Raw genomic sequence first — 22,465 nt, 5'->3', positions numbered from 1 at the left:
ATTCAAAACTCAGCTCCCCCTGGTGGTAGGAATCCTGTTTCTCTGAGTGCTCCAAATTGCATGGAATACCTGCTGCCTATGAAGAGCCTCCTGGTCTTTCATAGTTTGGTATTGCACCAATATTCTGTCATCATCCTGCTCTTTCCTCCGCCTCTCTTCGCTGAAGTACGCTGGGATGTTCCTCTGAGCACGCTGCATACACAGGTAGCACATTTCCTGGAGTCCCCATAGAAATATAAAAGAATGCACGTTACCGTCATCTCTTTTATTTTTTCACCCTCTATTTACCCTTCTCCTGCAATGAACTTCCACAAGTCTTCAAGCAAATCCAACCTTCTTACAAATGGTGTTTTAATTAAAAATACTAGAGGGAAATTATTTCCTCCTTACTAAGGACAACTACATCGGGGTGGCCAACCTGTGGCTCCGGAGCCACATGCGGCTCTTCAGAAGTTAATATGCAGCCCCTTGTATAGGCAAAGACTCCGGGGCTGGAGCTACAGGCGCCAAATTTCCAATGTGCCGGGGGTGCTGACTGCTCAACCCCTGGCTCTGCCACAGGCTCTGCCCCCACTCCACCCCTTCCCGCCCCCTCCCCTGAGCCTGCTATGCCCTCGCTCCTCCCACTCCCGCTCCGAGCCTCCTGCACACCACGAAACAGCTGATTGGGAGGTGTGGGGAGGGATGGGGAGGCGCTCATCGGCACGGCTGCCGGTGGGCAGGAGGCGCTGGGAACGGGTGGAGATGGGGAGCTCATGGGGGGCTGCTGACGTATTACTGTGGCTCTTTGGCAATGTACATTGGTAAATTCTGGCTCCTTCTCAGGCTTAGGTTGGCCACCCCTGAGCTAGATGCACAATTCCTGTGCAGTGGCAAAAAACTTATTTTGAAAGTCAGTTTGCTCCTAAATCTGATGGAACATCTGAAAATCCCATCCCTGATAACTATTAGCACTCCTAGATCTGGAACAGTCTGCCCGTGCAAAAGATTACATGGGACCAACGGCAGGAGATATACATGAAATTGACAAAAAAAACCCAACCTACAAGAAAAGGCTCCAGCAGCTCCCCAGTGGTGGAGCCTTTTCTCGCGGGCTCCCTCTGCCAGAGCCTTTCCCTGCTGCTGGCATCTTTCAATGCAGTGGAGAAAGGCTCCAGCAGTGGGAAGGCAGTGGGACACTACACTGCTAAAAATAGAGACATGGGAGGTATAGCTTGGGTGTGTAGAGAGCCACATAAGGTACAGACCCTAGCATTCCGGCATGTCTTTACTCGCCTAAGCCTTACCCACCCCGCTCTCCACCGCTGTTTATACCTGTGTTAGCTGAGTGCGCTGTGTCTGGGCTCTATTCACTGCCCCAAGTGTCGACCTACCCTTATCAGCTATGTCACTTTAGACTTTATAATTTCCAACCCAGAACATGCAGTAGAATCTTTCTAGATCAGCTTGACAATCAAACATGAACACAACAAAATCACAGAAGAGCCTGGTTTTGCGTATAGTCAGACATGCACAAACTGCAACATTTATATATATTAGTGAGCAGGGTTCTACAGCACACATTGCAGGTGAGAGTAACAGAAAATTTTCCCAGCTGTTAGTATATGTGTTGTCTGTGTTCGGCTGGCTGGTTAGTTAAATATAGGACAAATTAGCTAGTGGCCAAGATTAAAAAAAAAAATAGCCTAAAGTTAAGCTCCTAAATCCATATTTAGGCTCCTAAATCAGTGGCCTGATTTCAAAACTGCTGAGCAGCCACCAGCTCCTATCGATCTCAAGAATTAATACACCAGCATTACGAGGACATAAGCCCCAATCAGAAGTGCTGCATGCTCTGAACTTTTGACAATTTTTATAGATCCTAAATATGGATTCAGGAGCCTAATTTTATGCTCCTTTTTTTTTTTTTTTGAAGATCTGACCCAATCAGTGTTGCCAGCTCTCGTGGTTTGAACATAGGAACAGTCACAGTGGATCAGACCCAAGGACCATCTAATCCTGTATTCTGTCTCTGATAGTGGCCAGCACCAGAGTTATAGATTCTAAGGCCACAAGAGACCAATGTGGTCATCAAGTCTGACCTTCTGCATAACACAGGCCAGCTATAGGACATCCCCAAAATAATTCCTGTCTGAACTACAGCAGATCTTGTAGATAAACAACCAGTCCTGATTTTAAAATTGCCAGTGATGGAGAATCCATGACAACCCCTGATAAATTATTCCAATGGTTAATTACCCTCACTGTTAAAAGACACTTCAGAGGAAGATGTAAGAGCCCCTAAATAGGCAGATGTGGGATAATCTGCCCCACACACAGGTCTCATCCTGGTCTCTCATAGTTAGAGGTTGGCTCAAACCCTAAATCACGGATTTTAATATCCCTCCCAAAATGTTTGTAGTCATTAATTATGACAACACTGGATACTCTTGATATCCACATAAATATCTAATCCCTTTTTGAATCAAAGTGCAGTGTCCCCACATTGCTTTAGTAGCTTCCAGAAAACTTCAAGGTGTAAAAATAATTGACAAAATATGCAACCTTCGCACTTGTTTTGGCAAAACACTTGTGCACAATAGGGAAACTATTTATTTTCTACCTCCCATAACTGCTAATGAATGAAGAGCCTTATGGTTAACATTTCCATAATAACCAGGTCTCAAATGTATTCCTATATGTTTCTTCAAAATAGAGTGCTGACTAGGATTTACTCATACTTGCATAATGAACTGCCTGTTTTTTTAAGTAAGATCCCATATGGCCTATAAAAACAGCCATTGACTGTTATAATGAACAGCCATTAGGGACAGTTTTAAAATTGACACCCCCCCCCAGGTAACCACGTTTTGCTGCGATTAAAAAGTGACATAATAAGTAAATAAGATCCATATATTGTACCTGTCCAGCCCTACCATGATCTTGACAAAGAGGGGATGGAGTTCTGGGTCCGGTAGCATGAATTAGGTTGGGACCGCAGTCCGTTTCAGTCTTTGAGAAACACGGAGGAGCAGGTGATGTTGCGCTAGGAACAGACAACAGGACATGTGCATCAGTTTATTACAAGGGCTGTGTACAGACACCAACACACTGGGCATAAGGCAGTTTTGCAATGGAGTTTGGAACATCACTGAGAAACTAAACACATATTCATGAACGCACACCAGAGGATAGTGTCCACACATAAAGAGGTGGCTTAAGATGAAGCTGGGCCCAAATTCTCTAAATTGCTACATCCTCCAGTAAAAAGAACAAACAGAAAATCTCACTGGTGCTCCCAAACAGCCAGTCACAAGCCACAGGGCTCCCAACTGCTGCCATCCTTTCTTCCCTTTGGTCTTGTCATCCCAGGCACTGGAGAGCTGCCCCCTGTCTGGTTCCTGCTGCAGCAGGAGCATCCAGCAGTGCTCAGGTGTGTGCTACTCCTCTTGTTGCTCACAGCTGCTATGCTGGCTCCTGCACTCCCTCAGCTCCGTGGCCTGGACCTTGCCTTAATAGGCCTCTGAACTCATGGGCTTATACGGGGAGCCTTTGCATTGGCTTCAAAACCAGAAGATCAGGACCACAGCTTCAAACTGAGCTTAACAATAGACTGTCCCAGGGTATGGTTATACTGGAGTAGGAGGTGTAATTCCCAGCTCAGTCGACATACCTGCGCTAGCTCTGACCGAGGTAGCATGCTAAAATAGCAAGGTAGCTGCAGCAGCCCAAGCCACAGGACCAGCTATCCCCCCTGAGTAGGGTTTCAGACAGGATCATACTGAGGCAATTAGCTTTCTCCTGCCACATGCACCTCCACAGCCACACTTCTATTTTTAGCATGCTACCTAGATCGGAGCTAACGTAGGTATGTCTACCTGAGCTGGACATAAACCTCTAGCGCCAGTGTGGTCATACCCTGTGTCACAGCCAGTAACTAATTTGCCATCAGTGTGCACATATGATGCTTTGTCATGCACACTGTCACAGCCTGGCCCAGAAGCAATTCTAGGAGTCCATCCACTATCTCTTGTAGAAACACAGTAAAACTTCAGTGAGCCAATGTCCCCAGGAAGGAACACCTAAAGACAGGGCTAAACAAGTTTTCAGTAAACTAAATTACCCCCTGGAGAAACAGGAAAGCAGGACCCAGAATGCTGCAGGAATTCACTTGCATTTATAGTTGCTGAATAAAAAATGTGCTACCGATCAGTTAGGGTCCAATCCATCGTCTGCTGAGGATTGTCCCATGCCTAATGGTCCAATGGCCCAGTTCCCAGCTCTGACACAGACGCCCTGTGTGACTGTAAAACAGGGATAACAGCGCATGCCCCCCTCACAGGTGCACAGCGAGGATAAATTGAATAGTGTCTGTGAGGTGCTCAGCTGCTGTGGTGATAGTGGCCAGAGAGGCAGAGAGATGGTTCAGATGCAAAGCAGCGATGTATATCTTTAAATGACCAATAAATAAGGCAGGGGATGGAAACATGCATTCAGTTTTCTCCTATTTCATTGACTGTATTCAAATGAACAGAGAGGGGGAGATGATGATCCTGAACAACAACACTCTCATCTTGTCTGAACTTCCCTAAAGCTCAAGGTGTCCCAGATCCAGGCCCCTCTCGCTATTTAACTAACAGTGTCATCTAAATGTCAGGCACCTGGGGACACAGTTATACTGGGCATTGTACATACACTATGCTAATGGGGGCCATATTAGTACCTAAAATCAATATAGATAGATTGCTAGTGGCGAATGCTGTAAACAAAGAGAAAGCAATTTGGTAAGAGAAGCAATTCTATCTACCTATCAATCTCTGGCCGTTCTATTGTGCCCATCACAGTAATAAGCTTTAGTACAAAAGAAAAAGCCTCTAGGTTAACTGATTAAACCCCAGACAAACAATGGAGATGGGCACTTTTCTATCCCCTTGGTGCATGAGAAGTTTGAATTTCACTTTGCCCTGTAAAGCAGTATCTGTCAAATTAAAACAAAGAGCTCCTACATGTTTAATCATGGCTGAATTGGGTCTCAGTGACCTCCCGGAACAACTGATAGTGTCAAACAAAGCTCAGACAAGCAGTGAAAACATTTAGAAGCCATTAGAAGAGCACTCTGAGTCTCTCTTCCATTAAATGTTTATAAACTCTGCAGACTGTTCTCATCAAGTAAGAGGATCAGGTTCACTCAACTCCACTGTGAATGGTAAGAGGATCCTGAACCTCTTGAATAATTGTTTGCATTTAGTTACCAAACTATCAGATACAAAATGGAGATGGCGTCAGACGAAAATGAAGTAGACACCAGACACTCACAGACACTCACTGTACTATATACCTCCCAGACAGCAAGAAAATGTGAGATGAGCCAATGGCACTGTGAGATGAGCCAATAGCACACCCTTAACATAGATTTGGGGTTTTTTAAAGGGCTGTTGCATGATAAAAGCTTCAGTCAATGGGAATTTTTAACCTTTAGTTTACTTAGGTAATTAACTTTTATCTCAAGAAAATAAACTGGTACACTGATACACTGATCGAGGGATAAGCTGGAACTTGGTGTCCCAGGGACATTATATAGAAAATGCACATTTATACTATTCATCCCCAAATAGCTTAGATTTTGACATGTTTGTACAATAATTCTAATAAACACAAATTAAATCTACTTACTTATCCGACTTCAGAGGATTACTGCTAATGGACACAAAGATACAAAATATTGGCCACATTCTAAAGCCTTTACTCGAGAGCCTGACTCTGCCGCATCAAGCAGATTCGGGTAACAATTTTAAAAGCACCTAAGTGACTTGGGAGCCTATTTGCCACTTTTCAAAAGTGACTCCAGGACTTAGGAGCCTACATCTCATTGAAAGCCAATGGAACTTAGGTTCCTAAGGGTGGGATTCCCATGGGGGACTTAGATGCCTAACGGCCACTTTAGGCATTTAAGTCCAAAATGTAGGTCCTCAAAACCCACTCAGCTGCTGGCTAACCCTGTAGGTTCCTAAGGTCCCTAAGCACCTAGGTTTCCATTGGTAAGTCCACTAGGTGCCTAAATTTCTGTCAGTGCACAGCCAGTGTCCTGACACCACCAAGCAGCTCAGCACTTGACACGTTTATAAGTACCAATGGGATTCACAAACTAGGCATTCCCCTGCCTGTCTCACCTGCAGGGCCTGATCCAGTAGACATGCTCAGAGGCCACTTTAGAGCATGTCTTCCAATCAGGCCCCGCACAAAACACAGCCTCTGGAGGAGCAGGAAAAGGTAGTGGTGGAAGACTTAGGCACCTAACTTGTTTGGTGCTTTTGAAAATCCCACTAGGTGCTTATCTGCATCTTTAGGTGCCTAAATATCTTTAAAAATCTGCCCCAGGTCATGTTTGAAAATGGGATTTAGGCACTTTTGAAAATTTTACCCCCTTTCCTCATTAGTTTAATTAATAATTTTCTTTTTTTCTTTTCACAATTAATACAGACTTTGTAGCTGCAGTTCAGTGCAAGATCAAAATACTGAAAAGCTTATAGTTACCCTTATCCACGTCTCCCAGGGAGTCTCACCTTTCAGGGGCATTCTTTTGCTTGATGTTCTTCTCCAGCTCATCAGTCAGATTGAACCCTGATACTTTGGCAGGAACAATAGATTGTCGGGACAGAAGGCGCTTAATGGGAAGATTCTCTGTAAGTGTGAAACAAGGAAAATCCCAAGAACAGCATCTTTGTGACAACTTAGATGAGAATAGCAGGGGAGCTCACATAAGACACACACTGTAGATGTGCTGCAGCATTTCCATGTTTTAAAAATACCTTAGGAACAGATTCTGATAGTCTTAGAAGTCACTTACTCGGTGAGTACTCCCATTGATTCCAATGCCGTAAAAGCATTCTTTTACCACTGAACTACATTATGGAGGAGTTTCAGTCACCTACAGGTGTTATAGAGGAGTTTCAGTCACCTACAGGTTTTAATACCTGTCTGACACATAATATCATGGGTGTTTCCCAGCTATTAATTTCTATAGTGCAGCATCATTCCCCACACTCTACACTATACTGTGTTCTAACAAATGGGGCTGCCAGTGCCTTTGGGAGACTGTTGCACAGCCTAATAGATCTCAGTGTCAGGAATATTTTCCATGAGAGTGGGACAGATGCTCAGATGGTATAAAATGATGTAGCTTCAGCATCTGGCTCAGTGAGTCTAAGTTTTCCTTTGCTTCGTCTCATCCCATAACCCCTGGTTATAGCCCCAAAACAATGAATAACTGAAGATGGTTATCTCAGCCTTGCTTAATTTGGCAACGCTATACAGCAACTGACTGATTTTCAGCTGAATTCAAAGAGAGCGGCAGATGCACAGAGCCTCCAAAGCATGCCAGCCACTTTCAGTCAATGTCTCGAGGCTAAAGCATTTTTAGCTGTTTTTCTCTGAATAACTTCTGATTTATTTGTCTCTTCCTAACTTTGACCAACTAGTCTCAGACTCCATTCCCTGTCCATTGATAAAGCACAATGCAGAATGTGGCTTGTTGGCTGAGACTCACGACTTATCTATGCAGGAAAGTTACAGCAATATAAGTTAAGGTGTGAATGTAAACCAATATACTTATACCGGTGTAACTCCTCATGTGGAATGACATACCAAAATAAAAGTGTCCACACAGGGAGTTATACTCATTTATTTTTACCAATATACTGATAAAACTTTCCTGTGGAGATAAACCCTAAGCATGGGAATTTACAGCCCTAAAGGACTATTTTTGTGACGTTTATGAGGAACTTGAAAGTGAGGGTTAGAATGAAAATTGCTTCCCAGCTTTAAAGATAGAATTCAGTATTGGCATAGGCTGGCAGCCTTCAAATGATCATCACAGGAGGATGCTTTCTCTCCAAATAAAAGCCAGCTGTGATTTTGTACGAGACACACACCATATTGGAATGCTAATAGATTTTCTGAACTTTCAATGCTTTTTGCCTAGCCAAACTCATAAAACTGCAGAAAGCCTTTTGCAATACAGTGTAGGTATTAGAGTTGAGTGGAAATATCTTCTTGAATTGGAAGGGTTGGACCCTTTTGTGATTCCGTTCCATGATGGTTAGCGTGACTGATCATTGCCATGATGGATGCTTACACCTGTTAAATGTGTGCCAGACCATGTGCAAACTGCACATTTTAAACCTGGCCCCTATTGTCTGACAAGTGAATGACAATGAACCTGTATCAATATTCAGTTGACAACCTACCTTTTTTACTGCTACTGTTACTATGAGTTCTCTCTTTTTCTATTGGCTCCTTTTCCTTGTTGGACTTTTCACGTTCTTCTGTGATGGTTTCCATGGCTGCTTTGTTGTCTGTTTCCTTCAACTCAATCCTGCAAACAAGGAAAAGATATCAGTTTGTTTTGTAGAACATATGCCAGAATAGAAGGCACAATGTTGTATTAGTAACCTGGTCACACAAGCATCTTTAGCACTACTGTAAAGATTGCACTTTTCAAAAGCAGAATACAGAGCAGCCTTAAGGATTATGCATAAAAATGATTTACATAAAAATGGACAGTAACAAAAATTATTCTTTATGGCAATCTATATGTCACGAAGTAAGGCAGAAAGTATTCAGTTTAACTATTCTCAGTCATTTACATTTCTATAACTCCTTTTATACCGAAGGACACCAAAGCTCTATGTTTAGGGCCCTACCAAATTCAAGGCTGTGAAAAACGCATCCCAGATTGTGAAATCTGGTCTTCCCCCATGAAGTCTGGTCTTTTGTGTACTTTTACCCTGTATTATACAGATTTTACGGGGAAGACCAGCGTTTCTCAAACTGGGGTCCTGACCATAGGCACCAACTTCTGCTGGTGCTGGTGAGTGCTGGACCCCCCTCTGTCCCTGGCCCTGTCCCAGCTCCACCCTGTCCTGCACCCTCCCCACCCCTGCCCTGCCCCCATTCCAACCCCATCCCCAAAGTTCCTGCCAAAATTCCACCCCCTCCCTGCCCCTATTGGACTCCTTCTCCAAATCCCCGCCCCAGCCTCGCCTCTTCCCCACCACCTCCCCTGAGCGCGCTGTGTTCCCGCTCCTCCCCGCTCCCTCCCGGAGCTTGTTACACCACAAAACAGCTGTTTCACGGCTGCAAGCACTGGGAGGTAGGCGGAAGAGCAGGGACACGGCATGCTCAGGAGAGGAGGCAGAGGCAGAGATGAAGTGAGACGGGGGGATGGGGAGGGGAGCTTGGCTGATGGGGGTGCAGAGCTCCCATTAATTTTTTTCTGTGGGTGCTCTAGCCCCGGAGCACCCACGGAGTTGGCACCTATGGTCCCGACTCAACAGGTGGTTGGGGGGGGGCCGTTATGGTACTTCCGCGCTGCCTTCAGAGCTGGGTGGCCGGAGAGCAGCGGCTGCTGGCCAGGCACCCAGCCCTGAAGGCAGCACCCCCTGCAGCAGCAGCATAGAAATAAAGGTGGCAATACCATACCATGCCACCCCTACTTCTGTGCTGCTGCCTTCAGAGCAGGGCAGCTAGTGAGTGGTGGCTGCTGGCCGAGGTTCCAGCTCTGCAGACAGCAGCGCAGAAGTAAGGGAGGCAATGCCATGCCATGCCATCCTTCCTTCTGCGCTGCTGCTGGCGGCGACTCTGCCTTCAGAGCTGGGCTCCCGGCCAGCAGCTGCTGCTCTCCAGCTGCCCAGCACTGAAGGCAACGCTGCTGCCAGCGCAGAAGTACGGGTGGCAGTACCGCAGTCCCCCCTACAATAACCTTGTTATCCTCCCCGCCTCCACAACCCCTTTTGGGGTCAGGACCCTTAAAGTTACAACACCTTGAAATTTCAGATTTAAATATCTGAAATCATGAAAATTAAATTTTTTTAAAATCCTATGATTGTGAAATTGACCAAAATGGACTGTGAATTTGGTTAGGCCCTGTCTATGTTGAAGGCTTTATCAGCATGAGTGTGTGTGATTCATTTCATCCCAAGCCACACCAATAAACCCTTTAGATCACACCACATCAATACACCATGTATTCTGTGTATGCTACACATTTGACAGAGATGTCACTATTGGAGATGCTTCAGAAAACTGCTGCTGTGTTTTACATTCCCCTTCATTTAGAGCCAGGCTCCCATGATAGGTGCCCACTTTTCCCAGCGCCGGTGGGTGCTCGCCCCCTGTCCCCCCACTCCCACCCCTGCCCCACCTTCATTCCAATCCCTTCCCCAAAGCCCCAACTCTGCCCCCTCACTGCCCCTATTGGACCCCTTCCCCAAATCCCCACCTTGGCCCCGTCTCTTCCCAGAGTGCACTGCATTCCCGCTCCCTCCCAGCACTTGCTGCCGCAAAACAACTGTTTCGCGGCGGCAAGCGCTGGGAGCTAGGGGGAGAAGCGGAGCCGCGGTGTGCTCAGGGGAGGACGTGGAGCAGAGGCGAAGGTGAGCTCAGGCAGGGGGCAGGGCGGGGAGCTGCTGGTTGGTGCAGAGCACCCACCAATTTTTCCTCATGGGTGCTCCAGCCCCGGAGCACCCATGGAGTCAGCGCCTATGGCTCCTATAGGATCCCAGCCTGCAAGGTGCAAGAGCTCTGTTAAGTGCTGAGCATCTTCAGGTGTGCGGAAACTGAGCTGAGCAACTTGGAAGTGGGTACTCAGCCCCTCTCAGGATCAGCCCCTCAGTTACCTAAAGTCCACCCAAATGGGACTCGGAGGGAGAGGAAAAAATAAAACTAATATATTTTAGAAATTCAAAAAATTACCTTAAATATCATGACAGTGCTGTAATTTTTACAGTTCAACATATCACGAGGTACTAGGACTAGAAACAAATAATTGATACTATTGGAAAGTCCTTGAAAAGTTCACTTTTCTAATGGTAAAAGTCTACTCCTGATGATTCACAAAGTGTCATATTTTAAACCCATCACTGTTACATGAATGGATAGTTCCTGTTCTGAACCAGTGTCATGGGGGCAGAAAGGGGGAGACAGGGTGGAACTCCTCCTCTGGGGGAAAGGAGGAAATGATTCCCTGGGAGGTTGTGTGCCTCAGTTAGGTTATGAAGGAAAGGGAATTATTGAAGAGGGAAGCAAGATATCCTTTTGTCTTTTTGACTTGTCACTTTTTCCCGTGGATCTTCTACCCAGGAAGACTGGTGGTAGGGATTCATTCAATTGAATGCCACAAATACCAGTAACATACATGACCATATGCTTTTGTAAGTCTAAGGCCAGATCCATAATTTAATGGAAGCTGTTCACGTAAAAATCAGGCAACATACATATTTAAACTCCTTTTGAAATCTTATACAAAAGAAAGAGATGAGGCAGGTGAAGCATTATGAAAAACATTATTTAACCTTGTCTATACTTGGAAGTTAATTCAGATTATGGTAAAGTGTGAAGTTAAAGTGCAAGAACTATTCCTAAATAACTCCATGAGTGGACTCTCTTATCCTGGGATAAAAGTGCCTTGTTCCAATTTAGCTTAATACTTTTTTAAAGAAAAAGAGTGCCCCCACATAGAGTTATCCTGGAATAGCTACCCTGAATAGGTATTCTGGAGTAATAATTCTATGTGTAGACAAGCCCTAACACAATAGATTCAGGGCTGTCAAATGTAAGATAGGAGATGCTAGCTTGGTCAGTGAACTGGTAAAGAAGCAGAAGTACTCACCTTGGAAACATGACAACACTGCAACCACGGGACTGAGACATAGCAGTTTCTCTGCCTGAAATGACTGAATCGCCTGTCCCAGGCCTCTACAATGACAGACATTTGAGATAACTCAGAGGACATTGTCTAGCAGGTAACAAATAAGGCAACCCTTTCTAATTCTAAAACAACAGGCTGCTGCTCCAAAATCCTGTCACAAAATTATATTTCATTCACATTTGTCCTTCACTGTAACTGATGGAATCTGTCCCAGCCAATCACTGATAATAGATGATAATATTGTCATGATTTCTGAGTGGTCAGGAATCATTAGACTCAATAAAGAGGATATTTACTTTCCAGTAGAGAAGCAAGTGGAGATAGGTACATGGTTAACACATGTTACTAGTGTGGTTTTAAAGCACTGCTTGGCTGGTTGTTTGTACGGTTCCTGCAGATTATGGACTTGAACAGACATCAGTTAGTCCAGTTAAGGTTTCATTCACAAAGCTGCAGCAAGTCTTTCCCACAGCTAAAATGTCTGTCCTCATACCAAGGAGGGACACAAACTCAGGCCTTCATTTTCTTTGCCCAGAGTACTATTATTCATTATTATTTGTACAACAGTAGCACCCTGAGGTGCCGATCGGGGCCCTGTTGTGCTGACGGTTGAACAAACATGTAGTCAAGAGATGGTCCTTGTCCCAGAGAGCATTATGACAGGATGCAATATGTAGGATTGGGAGAGAAACACTGGATGGGACTCAGGAGATCAGGGTTCTGTTCCAGACTCTGCCGCAATCTTCTTGTGTGCCCTTGGGTAAGTCACTTAGGGCATGTCTACACTACAATCCGAGGTGTGATTGCAGCACATGTAGACATACCCAAACTAGCTTTAATCTAGCAAGCTCAGGTCCCAACAGCAGTGAAGTCATGGCCGCACAGGCTAGCCACCTGAGTACATACTCAGACTCCCTTGCAGGCTCATTCCGTGCCGCCATGGCTTCACTGCTATTGGTACCTGAGCTAGCTAGAAAAAAGCTAGCTCGAGTATGTCTACATGTGCTGCAATTGCACCTCCGATTACAGTGTAGACATACCCTGAGCTTGTATGTGCCTCAGTTCCCCATCTTTAAAATAAGGATAACAACATTATAACAACGTTGAGCTGTCCTGTCTGTTGAGATTGTGAGCACTGCTGATCAGGGACTGTCTCTTACTATGTGTATCCACAGCACCAAGCACAGCAGGGCTCTGAACTTAGTGGAGGCCTCTAAGCACTACTAGAAAACAAAGAATAAATAAATTATGATAATATGGGAGGACAAGGTAAGAATAATACAGTACAAGACTAGCTGTATGCACAGTGTGACCCACCACCTGCCTAATAGACATTATTGACTGATACTGACTCAAAATAATTTAAGTTCTCCTGGGAAAATGATAAACTTACATTGGAAAGAGCTTTCACCAGATTGCCACTGCCATCCATGGCTTGAAGGAAATCTTTGTAAAATTTCATTTTCACTTTGTTGTCCCGGATAACGAGAACTCCGATTCCCTTGAAAGCGAATTCAACATTCTGTTTGATAGCGATGGATCGTGAGAAAAAAAGCAGGGTCTCTTTTACACATCCTTCCACTATCTCCCTGTTAAAGGGACCCTCCAGGGATAACATGATGAAGTTCAGTTGAATAATTGGGATATCACCTGAAATCAACAATCAGGGGAACCCACTAATTCAAACAGCAAGCAGACTTCCTAAATAACAGCAGCAACAAGGCTGTGAATTAATGAATCACATTTTGCACTTACGTAGCACCTTCCTGTAAAAGGCTCAAAGCACTTTACAACCATGAATAAAGCCTCACAAAACCTTTATTAGCTCATTATCATATCCATTTTACTGACCTTCTTACAACTCCATATAGCTTGTTATTCTGAAGGATCCCAAGCTCTTTAAAAGCAAACTGCTATGCCAGCTATACAGGGATGACTTCCTCAATATGAAAATACAAAAATAAAACATGGCAGCTATACAGCACAGGATTGCAGGGCAGGAAGTGAAGAATACTGTATGCAGTTGAAATTGCAGGGGGATGGAACATGAAACTAGAGAAGGAATTTAACCAGGACACCTATTCTTAAATACAGTGATCTTTGATAACCACAAGAGATCAGAACTTTCATTTTGCAACGCATCTTAGAGATATGGGGACTGATTCTGCACTCCATTAACCCCTTTGCTGTACACCAATGTAACTATTAACTCCACATAACTATTGAAATCCGCATAAGCCCAACATAATGCAGAGGAGAATCAGGCCTGGTCTACATTCAGTTTTTGTTCCAAATTAACTATTCCAGTTAAGAGTGCAATTTTCTTTAAAACAGATATAGATAAATCGTACAACCCCGAGTGTGTACACTATTTATGCAGGTATAAAGGTGCCTTATATCTGCATAGCTTATGATGGGAATAAGCATTACCTGTGTAAGCACAGCTTATTCCCATATAAGGCAACTTGACAACAGTGTAACTGCATCCATTTGTATCGATTTAATTATACCAGTTTCAAACCAATATAGTTAAAATAGTACAAAGACTGTGTTGGCCAGTTCTTAGATCTGTTACCTTTGACAGTACAGTTCCCTAACAATTTGCCGGCCCATTTCTCTGCCTTCAGTACCAGTGCTCTGTCACCAGGAGGCACCAGACTGAGACTCAAACTCAAAAGAGTGTTTTTTTTAAAGCAGCCCCATGATGCTGCACGAGAGGCATAATCAATACCATTGCTCCCCACTCTGTGCAAACATGATGGTATTGATGTGAAACTCCTTTTGTTCAGAATACATACAACTGTACGCGTGCTTCATAAAACCTACTGTTTGTTCGGGACTATTTTAAGCTGATTACTCTATTAAGGTATGTGCCACTAAAATAAAATAAAAAACCGGTTGCAGGCCACTTTAGACTTGGAGTTGTGCATGTGTAAAACCTGGCACAAAGCTTTGAATTTGCAGAGCTGAAGTATTGTGCAAGATGCATATGGAATTTCAGTGGTAAAAAAGTTTTACTAGAATATATTGCAGCTACCATAAAAGCTCCACAGATGTGGCATTATGCAGTCAGAAGGTAAAAGAACATTTCAAACAGCAACATACTAACCTTACACAGGATATAAATATAAAAGCAACAGTGTCTTGTAAAGAAATTCCCTCTTGGTGTCTTATTGACAGAGCCTACATTGTTATCAGTGAAGGAATTCTATACATGTATCACATTTGGTTGCTTAGCTATTAATCTTGTCAGATATTTTATAGCACAGGACAAATATGTTTCAAAGAAAGGCAAATGCCATAATCAAACTTCTTACCAGGAGTGTGTATTTTGGCAAGTTTGAGTCCATGAATCTGGGCTAGTTTCTCAGACAGAAGAAACACAGGTCTTTGAATAAGGATAAATTTATTGTTGCCGACATCTAATTTTTGTCTTAAAAAGGAGAATGTTCCAAGCCCTGGTATTTGGACACCCTGAAAAATAAGCAATAATAAATATTATTAATAAATAATAAAAATAAGCAATGATAAATATTCAGGAAGGAGGGGAAACATTTTTGCTTCTATATAATCACAATCAATTCATAATTTGTTATTCTATGCCAGAGCATTTTGATGGTGGTGATTGACATCCGGTCCACACCTTATGTTTTCCAGTGCAGGGATGCGGGATGGGGCAATTCTCAGAGCTCCTGAAAGCACCAAATATTTCCTATTTTTCTCCTCTCCCTCCCTTTCGCTATTTGAAAAAAAACATTGATATAGTAACTGCAAAATAAATAACCCTAATCTAGAGAAGCCCCAAAGAGCTCGACTCTGCAAATCCTCACCCCACTGAGTAAACCTCCTACCCACCCAAGTAGCAGCATAGGCTATAGTTGGACTACATTCCCCTGAGTAAGTACTACCCCTACAATCAAGGATTGGCTGGAGCAGGTTCTAGGTGCTTAACCTAGCAATCTAAATACCTTACGAAACTTATATTTCTTTGTTAGATACAATGAATTGAAATAGCCAAAGATATGTGTTAGGGCACTGCTAGATTTTTCTGGAATCCCCAGAGCAACCTGTTGGCTTGGTACCAATCTTAACATATTTGCCATTTTGTGAAAGGCTAATTTTTAAAATAAGAGGGTTACTTCTCCTTTAAAAACAAAAGAAATTAGCACAACGGGGTTTTTAAAATCTGTTCTTAGCATGGAAAACAGGCCTAAAGGGGTATCATACTAAAATTCCCACCTCTATAAAAAGTGTTAAGCTTCCTTACATATAGATCTACGTGGTTGTTTTTTTTTTTTAAAATCTAACTTTACCATGCTACACTGTGCTGAATAACTCAGTAAACTAGGGAAGAGAGGCTTGTGGCACATTTGTAGACCACAATGTACCTTTGGTTTGGTTTGCCTGTGCATGCCTCTTGCTTTAAGAGGAGGCGTGCATAACAGGTTTTAGTGGCATGGGCGTGCATCAGAATCTTTGGAAACATTTGGGTTCAAGAGGAGGAATAAGATGTGAGGCCCACCTTGTTCATTGACAGATGCCGTTCCACAAATTCAGACACATTGGCCCAAATACTAAAGACTTCTGAAACGCAAGTGAAACACAATATGTCATGATCTCTAGTGACAAGCACACAAATTCGCCACACTCCGTGGAAAATAGGACTCTTCTTTTCTGACTAATAAGAATGCAGCATCCCAGTGTAATCACAAGCATCCTGCATAGTTTATACATTCACTATAGAGCAATGGTACTTGCTCCATAGTTAAGTTTTCAACCAAGTTCCTGATTTGGACCTTCTAAAACCCTCAGTAAGAGTCTGGGGTTGAAACAGATTTTTTCTACAAATTCTAAATGATTTGGGCAAGTAGTTCTTGCAGCCTGACACATAACAGTGGACAGATGTTCCGAGTTCAAAAACTAGTTTTCACAAGCTTAGATTTTGAATTTAGAACAGCACTAAGACCTGTCATTTCTGGCAACATCACTACAGCACAGAAAAGCATCATAGGAAGCTTAAAGCTTTCATTAAAAAGCCAAATACCCCTCTTCCTTCCAAAAGCAAACCTTAAACCCAGTCACTAGGGAAACTTGTCAATGGAAGTTCCATGCAAATACTTGTGAGAGGACTGGACTACTGAGAGGCATAAGGGGATCCAACAACCCTCCTGTATTTCACACTCCACGTTACGTTTAAGCTGTATTTTATCCTTGGATAGATACACACGCTATACTCTTCTAGAGCACCAAACACTTCAAATAAGATGAGTTAAGCTGAGCAAATCTCCCTCCCATGAGACTAGTATTTCTCCCATTTTACAAATGGGGAAACGGAGGCCCAGACTTTTGGCAAGTGACTTTTGTCCAAAGGTCATGCAGGAAGTCCGTAGCAGACTCAGGAATAGAACCCAGACACCCTGGCTGCCATGTCTGTGCCTAAGGCACTGTACGTAGCGCTGTAGGGCGAGTGGCAGGATGGATGGGCATCCCCAGCATGCACCAGACACACAAAGGGCCTCTGGAGAACACCGTTGTAGGTAGGAGTCTCCCTAATGAAATTCACACGAATCAGGCTCCGGGGGGCGTGAAGGCCTTACCATCCGCCGTGAGCTTCGGGAGCGTTGGGAACACGCTCTTGCCAGACTCGAGGATTGCAGCATGGATATTGTCCAGCATTTTTACATCCTCCACCAAGGTGAAGCAGCAGAAAGCAGAGGGGCTTGCGCTGCTTTTCCTTTTCCAGGAGGCTGTCACCTTCCCGCCTTCCCCACCTCTCAGCTTCTCTCTACTTTAGCACGCTGCCCTCCTCGCCTCTCCCCCATTCCCTGCTCCACTGCCTCCTCCCCCGAGCCCCTGAGGAGGGAGGGAAGGAGAAGGCAAACAAGCCAGCTGCTGGGGGGCCAGGGATTCAAAGGGCTGCTCAGGGGGAGGGGGAGGGAGCTTGCAGGGGGAGGGATGGAGCCGTATCCAGGACGCGAGAGAAGCTCACTTGTTGCTAGAGCTTACGTCATAATAGAGGCTCTAGGGCCCCGCCCACCCGTGAGTTTCTGCCCGCAGCGCAAGGGGAGGTGTTCCCGGGTGGGTGTGTCGCAGTCCGAGCGTCAGCCAGGCAGGGTAAAGCCCAGCTGCCCACTCTGCCTCCTGCGGGATGAACTTTCAGGCTTTGCTTAGAGTCTGGGAAGGAAGGATTTCTTTTTATTTGCTCTTTCATTAAGACCTACCCATGCAAACGGCCACAGCCCCTGGTTGCTGGAGGGCAAAGTTCCCCCTTTCCCTTGGTGAAGTTAGTTTACTCTCTCTCCATAGCACAATAATAAAAAGACTAAGAGGGTAAATCCAACATGACTCCTCTTTAAAATGCATCTAACCAATGCACAAAAGCGCAACAGTTTCTAACGTCTGAAACAGTTTGATACAAAATACTACTATTTAAAATATTGGCCTATGCTATATATTGTAAAACGAAAAGGAGGACTTGTGGCACCTTAGAGACTAACCAATTTATTTGAGCATAAGCTTTCGTGAGCTACAGCTCACTTCATCGGATGGCTTATGCTCAAATAAATTGGTTAGTCTCTAAGGTGCCACAAGTACTCCTTTTCTTTTTGCGAATACAGACTAACAGGGCTGCTACTCTGAAAACTGTAATGAGAGTGATCGCTTAAGGTGAGCTATTACCAGCAGTGGGAGGGGGAACCTTTTGTAGTGATAATCAAGGTGGGCCATTTCCAGCAGTTGACAAGAACGTCTGAGGAACAGTGGGGGCGGGAGGGGGGGGAATAAACATGGGGAAATAGTTTTACTTTGTGTAATGAGTTTTTTTGTTGAAGAATTGCCACTTTTAGGTCTGTAATCGAGTGACCAAAGAGATTGAAGTGTTCTCCGACTGGTTTTTGAATGTTATAATTCTTGACGTCTGATTTGTGTCCATTTATTCTTTTACGTAGAGACTGTCCAGTTTGGCCAATGTACATGGCAGAGGGGCATTGCTGGCACATGATGGCATATATCACATTGGTAGATGTGCAGGTGAACGAGCCTCTGATAGTGTGGCTGATGTGAATAAAGTAAAACTATTTCCCCATGTTTATTCCCCCACCTCCCCCCCCACTGTTCCTCAGACATTCTTGTCAACTGCTGGAAATGGCCCACCTTGATTATCACTACAAAAGGTCCCTCCCCCCCACTGGTAATAGCTCACCTTAAGTGATCACTCTCATTACAGTGTGTATGGTAACACCCATTGTTTCATGTTCTCTATGTATATAAATCTCCCCACTGTATTTTCCACTGAATGCATCCGATGAAGTGAGCTGTAGCTCACGAAAGTTTATGCGCTAATAAATTTGTTAGTCTCTAAGGTGCCACAAGTACTCCTTTTCTTTTTGCGAATACAGAGTAACACGGCTACTACTCTGAAACCTGCATTGTGGGAGTGGTTTGGGAATTATTTTTATAGTGATCAAAATTTATTCAGACTGAAAGGCAGCACACATTAGGGCAGAGCTTAGCATCCTACAGTTCACATGATTAGTATTTAAATGTGGAGTGAATACAGATTTTTAGTGGGAGTGAGGATTTAGTGTGTGCACCCATTTTCTTTTGCATAAATAGAGAGACAGTAGACCCAGTTGCAGCTATATAACATTCCCAGTAAAGTTTTCTCATCATGGAAATTCCTAGAGCCCCAAAATGACACATGTAAATATAGTTTAATGTATAGGATGGTCAGACTAGCCTCTCTTGGGCTATCAATCACAACTAAGTATTTAAAAAGGAAGAGCTTCTTATACTGCCAGAGAGGGGAAAACTAAGCTATCTTTTTCTACAGAAATTGAGCCCTAACCTTTGCTATATACATTGATGCTGGTGGGTTCAATAAGGCCTGAAAGGGGATACAGAAGGGTTATCCTCCCTGCTCCACCTCTGACTGTGCAACTTCAGGCAAGTCACTTTCTATGTGGTTCTCTCTCCACCTGTCAGTTGTGGAGAGTGATGCAGACCCTCCTTTGGGACATGCGTGCTGGTCTATGGATTAAATACAAAACCACCCACACCTTGCTTACCATTAAACCAACATGCTACGCTGCTTACACTGTGTTGGTTAGGTAGCATTGTATACGGATGGAATATGGAGACCAAGGCCAGGTCTACAGTAGGAGCACTTTGCCAGTGTAGCTATATCACTATATTATACCAGCAAATCACTCCGAGTAGGTATAATTTATTCCAGCCCCCACGCAAGATAAAAAGTGTAATTTTCTTAGTATAACTCTATCTACCTTATGTAGTTCTGCTGGCATAGCTCTGTCGGGGAAGAGGGTAGATCCCTGCCACTCTTCACTGACAGAGCTATGCCAGGAAAAGTATTGATTGACAGACTGAGCCCCCCTCTGCCGCCTCTTGCACACTAGTCTTTGTACAGGGACTGGACTAAAGCCTCATCTACAGACAGTTTTTGTATTGATTTAGCTATCAGAAATGTGATTTTTCCACCCAAACTGCTATATCAGTATAACCCCTAGCATGGACAGTTATAGTGGTATGAAAGTTGCCTTGGAGTGGTGTAGTTTCCCCTTCCCTTACAGGAATATACCAGTATAATTGCATCCACCTTAAAGGGAGGTGCACTGCTTTTTAACTAGCCTAGTATACATAAAGCAGTACAATGTGTGTGTCTCCAAGCCCTTAGATTGCCACAAGGGAAATGAAGAGTTACAAAGAAAGGGCATTGTCACGTGTAATAAGTATATAGGAAAAAAGCACAACTAATGAGGTGGAGGAATAGCTATCCGAAATTTTAGGAATTAAAGGAACATTATCTGCTGAAAAAGCATGTTTCCCACCTCAAACATTAAGAGTTTTAAAACTCAAATGTAGTTCTAAAATTAGTTTCCTTTTCATTTTTAAATGCTTGTAGACTAAAGTCAGAAGGGACTATCATGATCATCTTGTCTGACCTCCTGCACATTGAACACCACAGAATCTCACCCACACACTCCTGTGATAGACCGCTAATCTCACTACCCTTTATGCTGTTTACTTTCTGCATTGCTGTTTCCTTGGACAATGGAAGTAAACTAGTCACTTCCCCCTAGTAGGCTTGAAGCCGTCCCCCAATCTTGCATTTGTAAAACTTTGATTTATTGGGATCTCTCACCCTGCAGTCCCTTTGAGTGTAGAATCTCATTTAGCCAATAAAACCTAGAACTCCTCTTTGATACAGTGCTTTACAACCATAGATTGCAAATCACTTTCCAAAGGCAAATAGCTTTTTACAGACAGAGAAACATAGGCAATTAAACAGCTCAGCCATGATTTTCAGAAGTGACTAGTGATCTTTGAATGCCTTGCTTTTTCATACCCAGTAAAGCAGAATGATATTCAGGAGATGCAGAGTAGCTGTCCTCTTAAAAGCACCTCCCAATCTCTAAGGTGTTAAGAATAGCACCCAGGTGAGGAAGGAAGTACTATTAGCCCCATTTTATAGATAGAGCACAGACAGATTAAGTGACTTTTCCAAGGTCACTACAAAGTCTACAAGAACAGAGTTGAATCAGGTCTTCCAAATCCCAGGCTAATACTCCAACCACTGGACTATCCTCCTTCTCACTGACATTTGAGCCACTGTCTCACTCAGAAAAACAAGACAAAGACTAGACTTTAAACAATCTTAAAAAGTGAACTTTAAAATCCCAAATGGCATTTTTTTGTTTTTAGGCATGAGCAATTTACTGCAAAGTATCTTCTACCCAACATATTATGCAACTCACTGATTTCTAGCCAGTCTCTCCATCTGTAAAATAGGGATAATTCTTCCCTGCCTCACAGCTGCACTAAAAGGACTAGATACTACCATGCTCCAGCAGCACTACTTACTTAAGAGATTAAGGGAAAAGTGAAATATTACCGCAAATAGGTTACGGCCCTGGCTTGCTGACCTTCTAAGCCTTGTGGTTTCCATTAAAGTCTGAGATTTATTGGACTTATTATTATATAGATTTATTTAGAGGAATGGCGAAGAAACTAAAAAGTTAAGAGAAATGTGCAGAAATCAGAAGAATGAAGTTTTCAAATCAAACTGGATCACCTGAGACTGAATTCAATCCATAGTTTAAAATGAAAGCAAACTGGTTAACAAAATAAGAATTTAGGGGTGAGGAACTAGATAATTTGAGAGCAGTGTATAATGCAGCTATAACACTCCCATATTTCTGTGTGTATGTATAAAGAAGAGCTGGTTTAGTAAAAGGGAAAGATTCCTCTTTTCAAACACTTTTAGGATCAGAGAATCTTGTTTGTAGCATATGGAACGGTACTGAGACATTAAGCATGAAACAGATGTTAAAATTCCCTCTAGCAAAAGGCTGTGAAAAGGCACTGATTTAGTTCAAATCCCTGAGACTGGGAATACATAAGGGAAGGAAAAATTTACCAGAAACAATAGGAGGTGCCTTTGTTTTTCCTTGGAATAGAATCACAGCAAAGTACAAAGGAGACTAGAATGTCAAACAGATGTTAACTGGTTGTCAGGGCAGCTTCATGTAGAGCAAGGCCAACACAAGACTGTTACTGACTGCATCTGATAAGCTTATTTAATCAAGCCTAAGAGAACCAAGACCCTTTAAACTACTGTTGAAAGATAGTGCTGCAACCCCACTATCTATTATATACTAGTGAAAAAGAAACTCTGAATACTAAGAAGTATTAGACTTTTTCCCCCCTCCATAGCAGATCATGCATCATACCAAACAAAAAGTAAACCCCTCAGGCTAAGTA

The 22,465-nt window shown here is 43.5% G+C and overlaps 1 protein-coding gene across 2 annotated transcripts in view; it reads right to left on the bottom strand.

The window, feature by feature from the left end:
* CCDC81 (coiled-coil domain containing 81) overlaps positions 1-17,603 on the bottom strand; it is a 28,198-nt gene extending 10,595 nt beyond the window's left edge. Inside the window, exons 1-9 of one of the 2 annotated variants that reach the window (XM_073317359.1) lie at positions 17,284-17,603; positions 16,209-16,270; positions 15,004-15,160; positions 13,080-13,336; positions 11,648-11,733; positions 8,226-8,353; positions 6,543-6,660; positions 2,902-3,025; positions 70-216 (exon numbers count right to left, since the gene is read on the bottom strand). In XM_073317359.1, coding sequence (XP_073173460.1) covers positions 70-216; positions 2,902-3,025; positions 6,543-6,660; positions 8,226-8,353; positions 11,648-11,733; positions 13,080-13,336; positions 15,004-15,160; positions 16,209-16,270; positions 17,284-17,362 — 1,158 coding nt within the window. In that variant the 5' untranslated portion in view covers positions 17,363-17,603. Of the gene's footprint in view, positions 1-69; positions 217-2,901; positions 3,026-6,542; positions 6,661-8,225; positions 8,354-11,647; positions 11,734-13,079; positions 13,337-15,003; positions 15,161-16,208; positions 16,271-17,283 lie in introns of those variants that run through there. The other variant, XM_073317453.1, reaches the window with a different exon arrangement.
* Between the last annotated feature and the right edge of the window lie 4,862 nt (positions 17,604-22,465).

The sequence above is a fragment of the Lepidochelys kempii genome, chromosome 1 (genome assembly GCF_965140265.1).
Source record: "Lepidochelys kempii isolate rLepKem1 chromosome 1, rLepKem1.hap2, whole genome shotgun sequence".
Taxonomy (NCBI): Eukaryota; Metazoa; Chordata; order Testudines; family Cheloniidae; genus Lepidochelys; species Lepidochelys kempii.
Note: the sequence above shows the minus strand (reverse complement) of the source record. Positions and strands in the feature narration are given on the sequence as shown.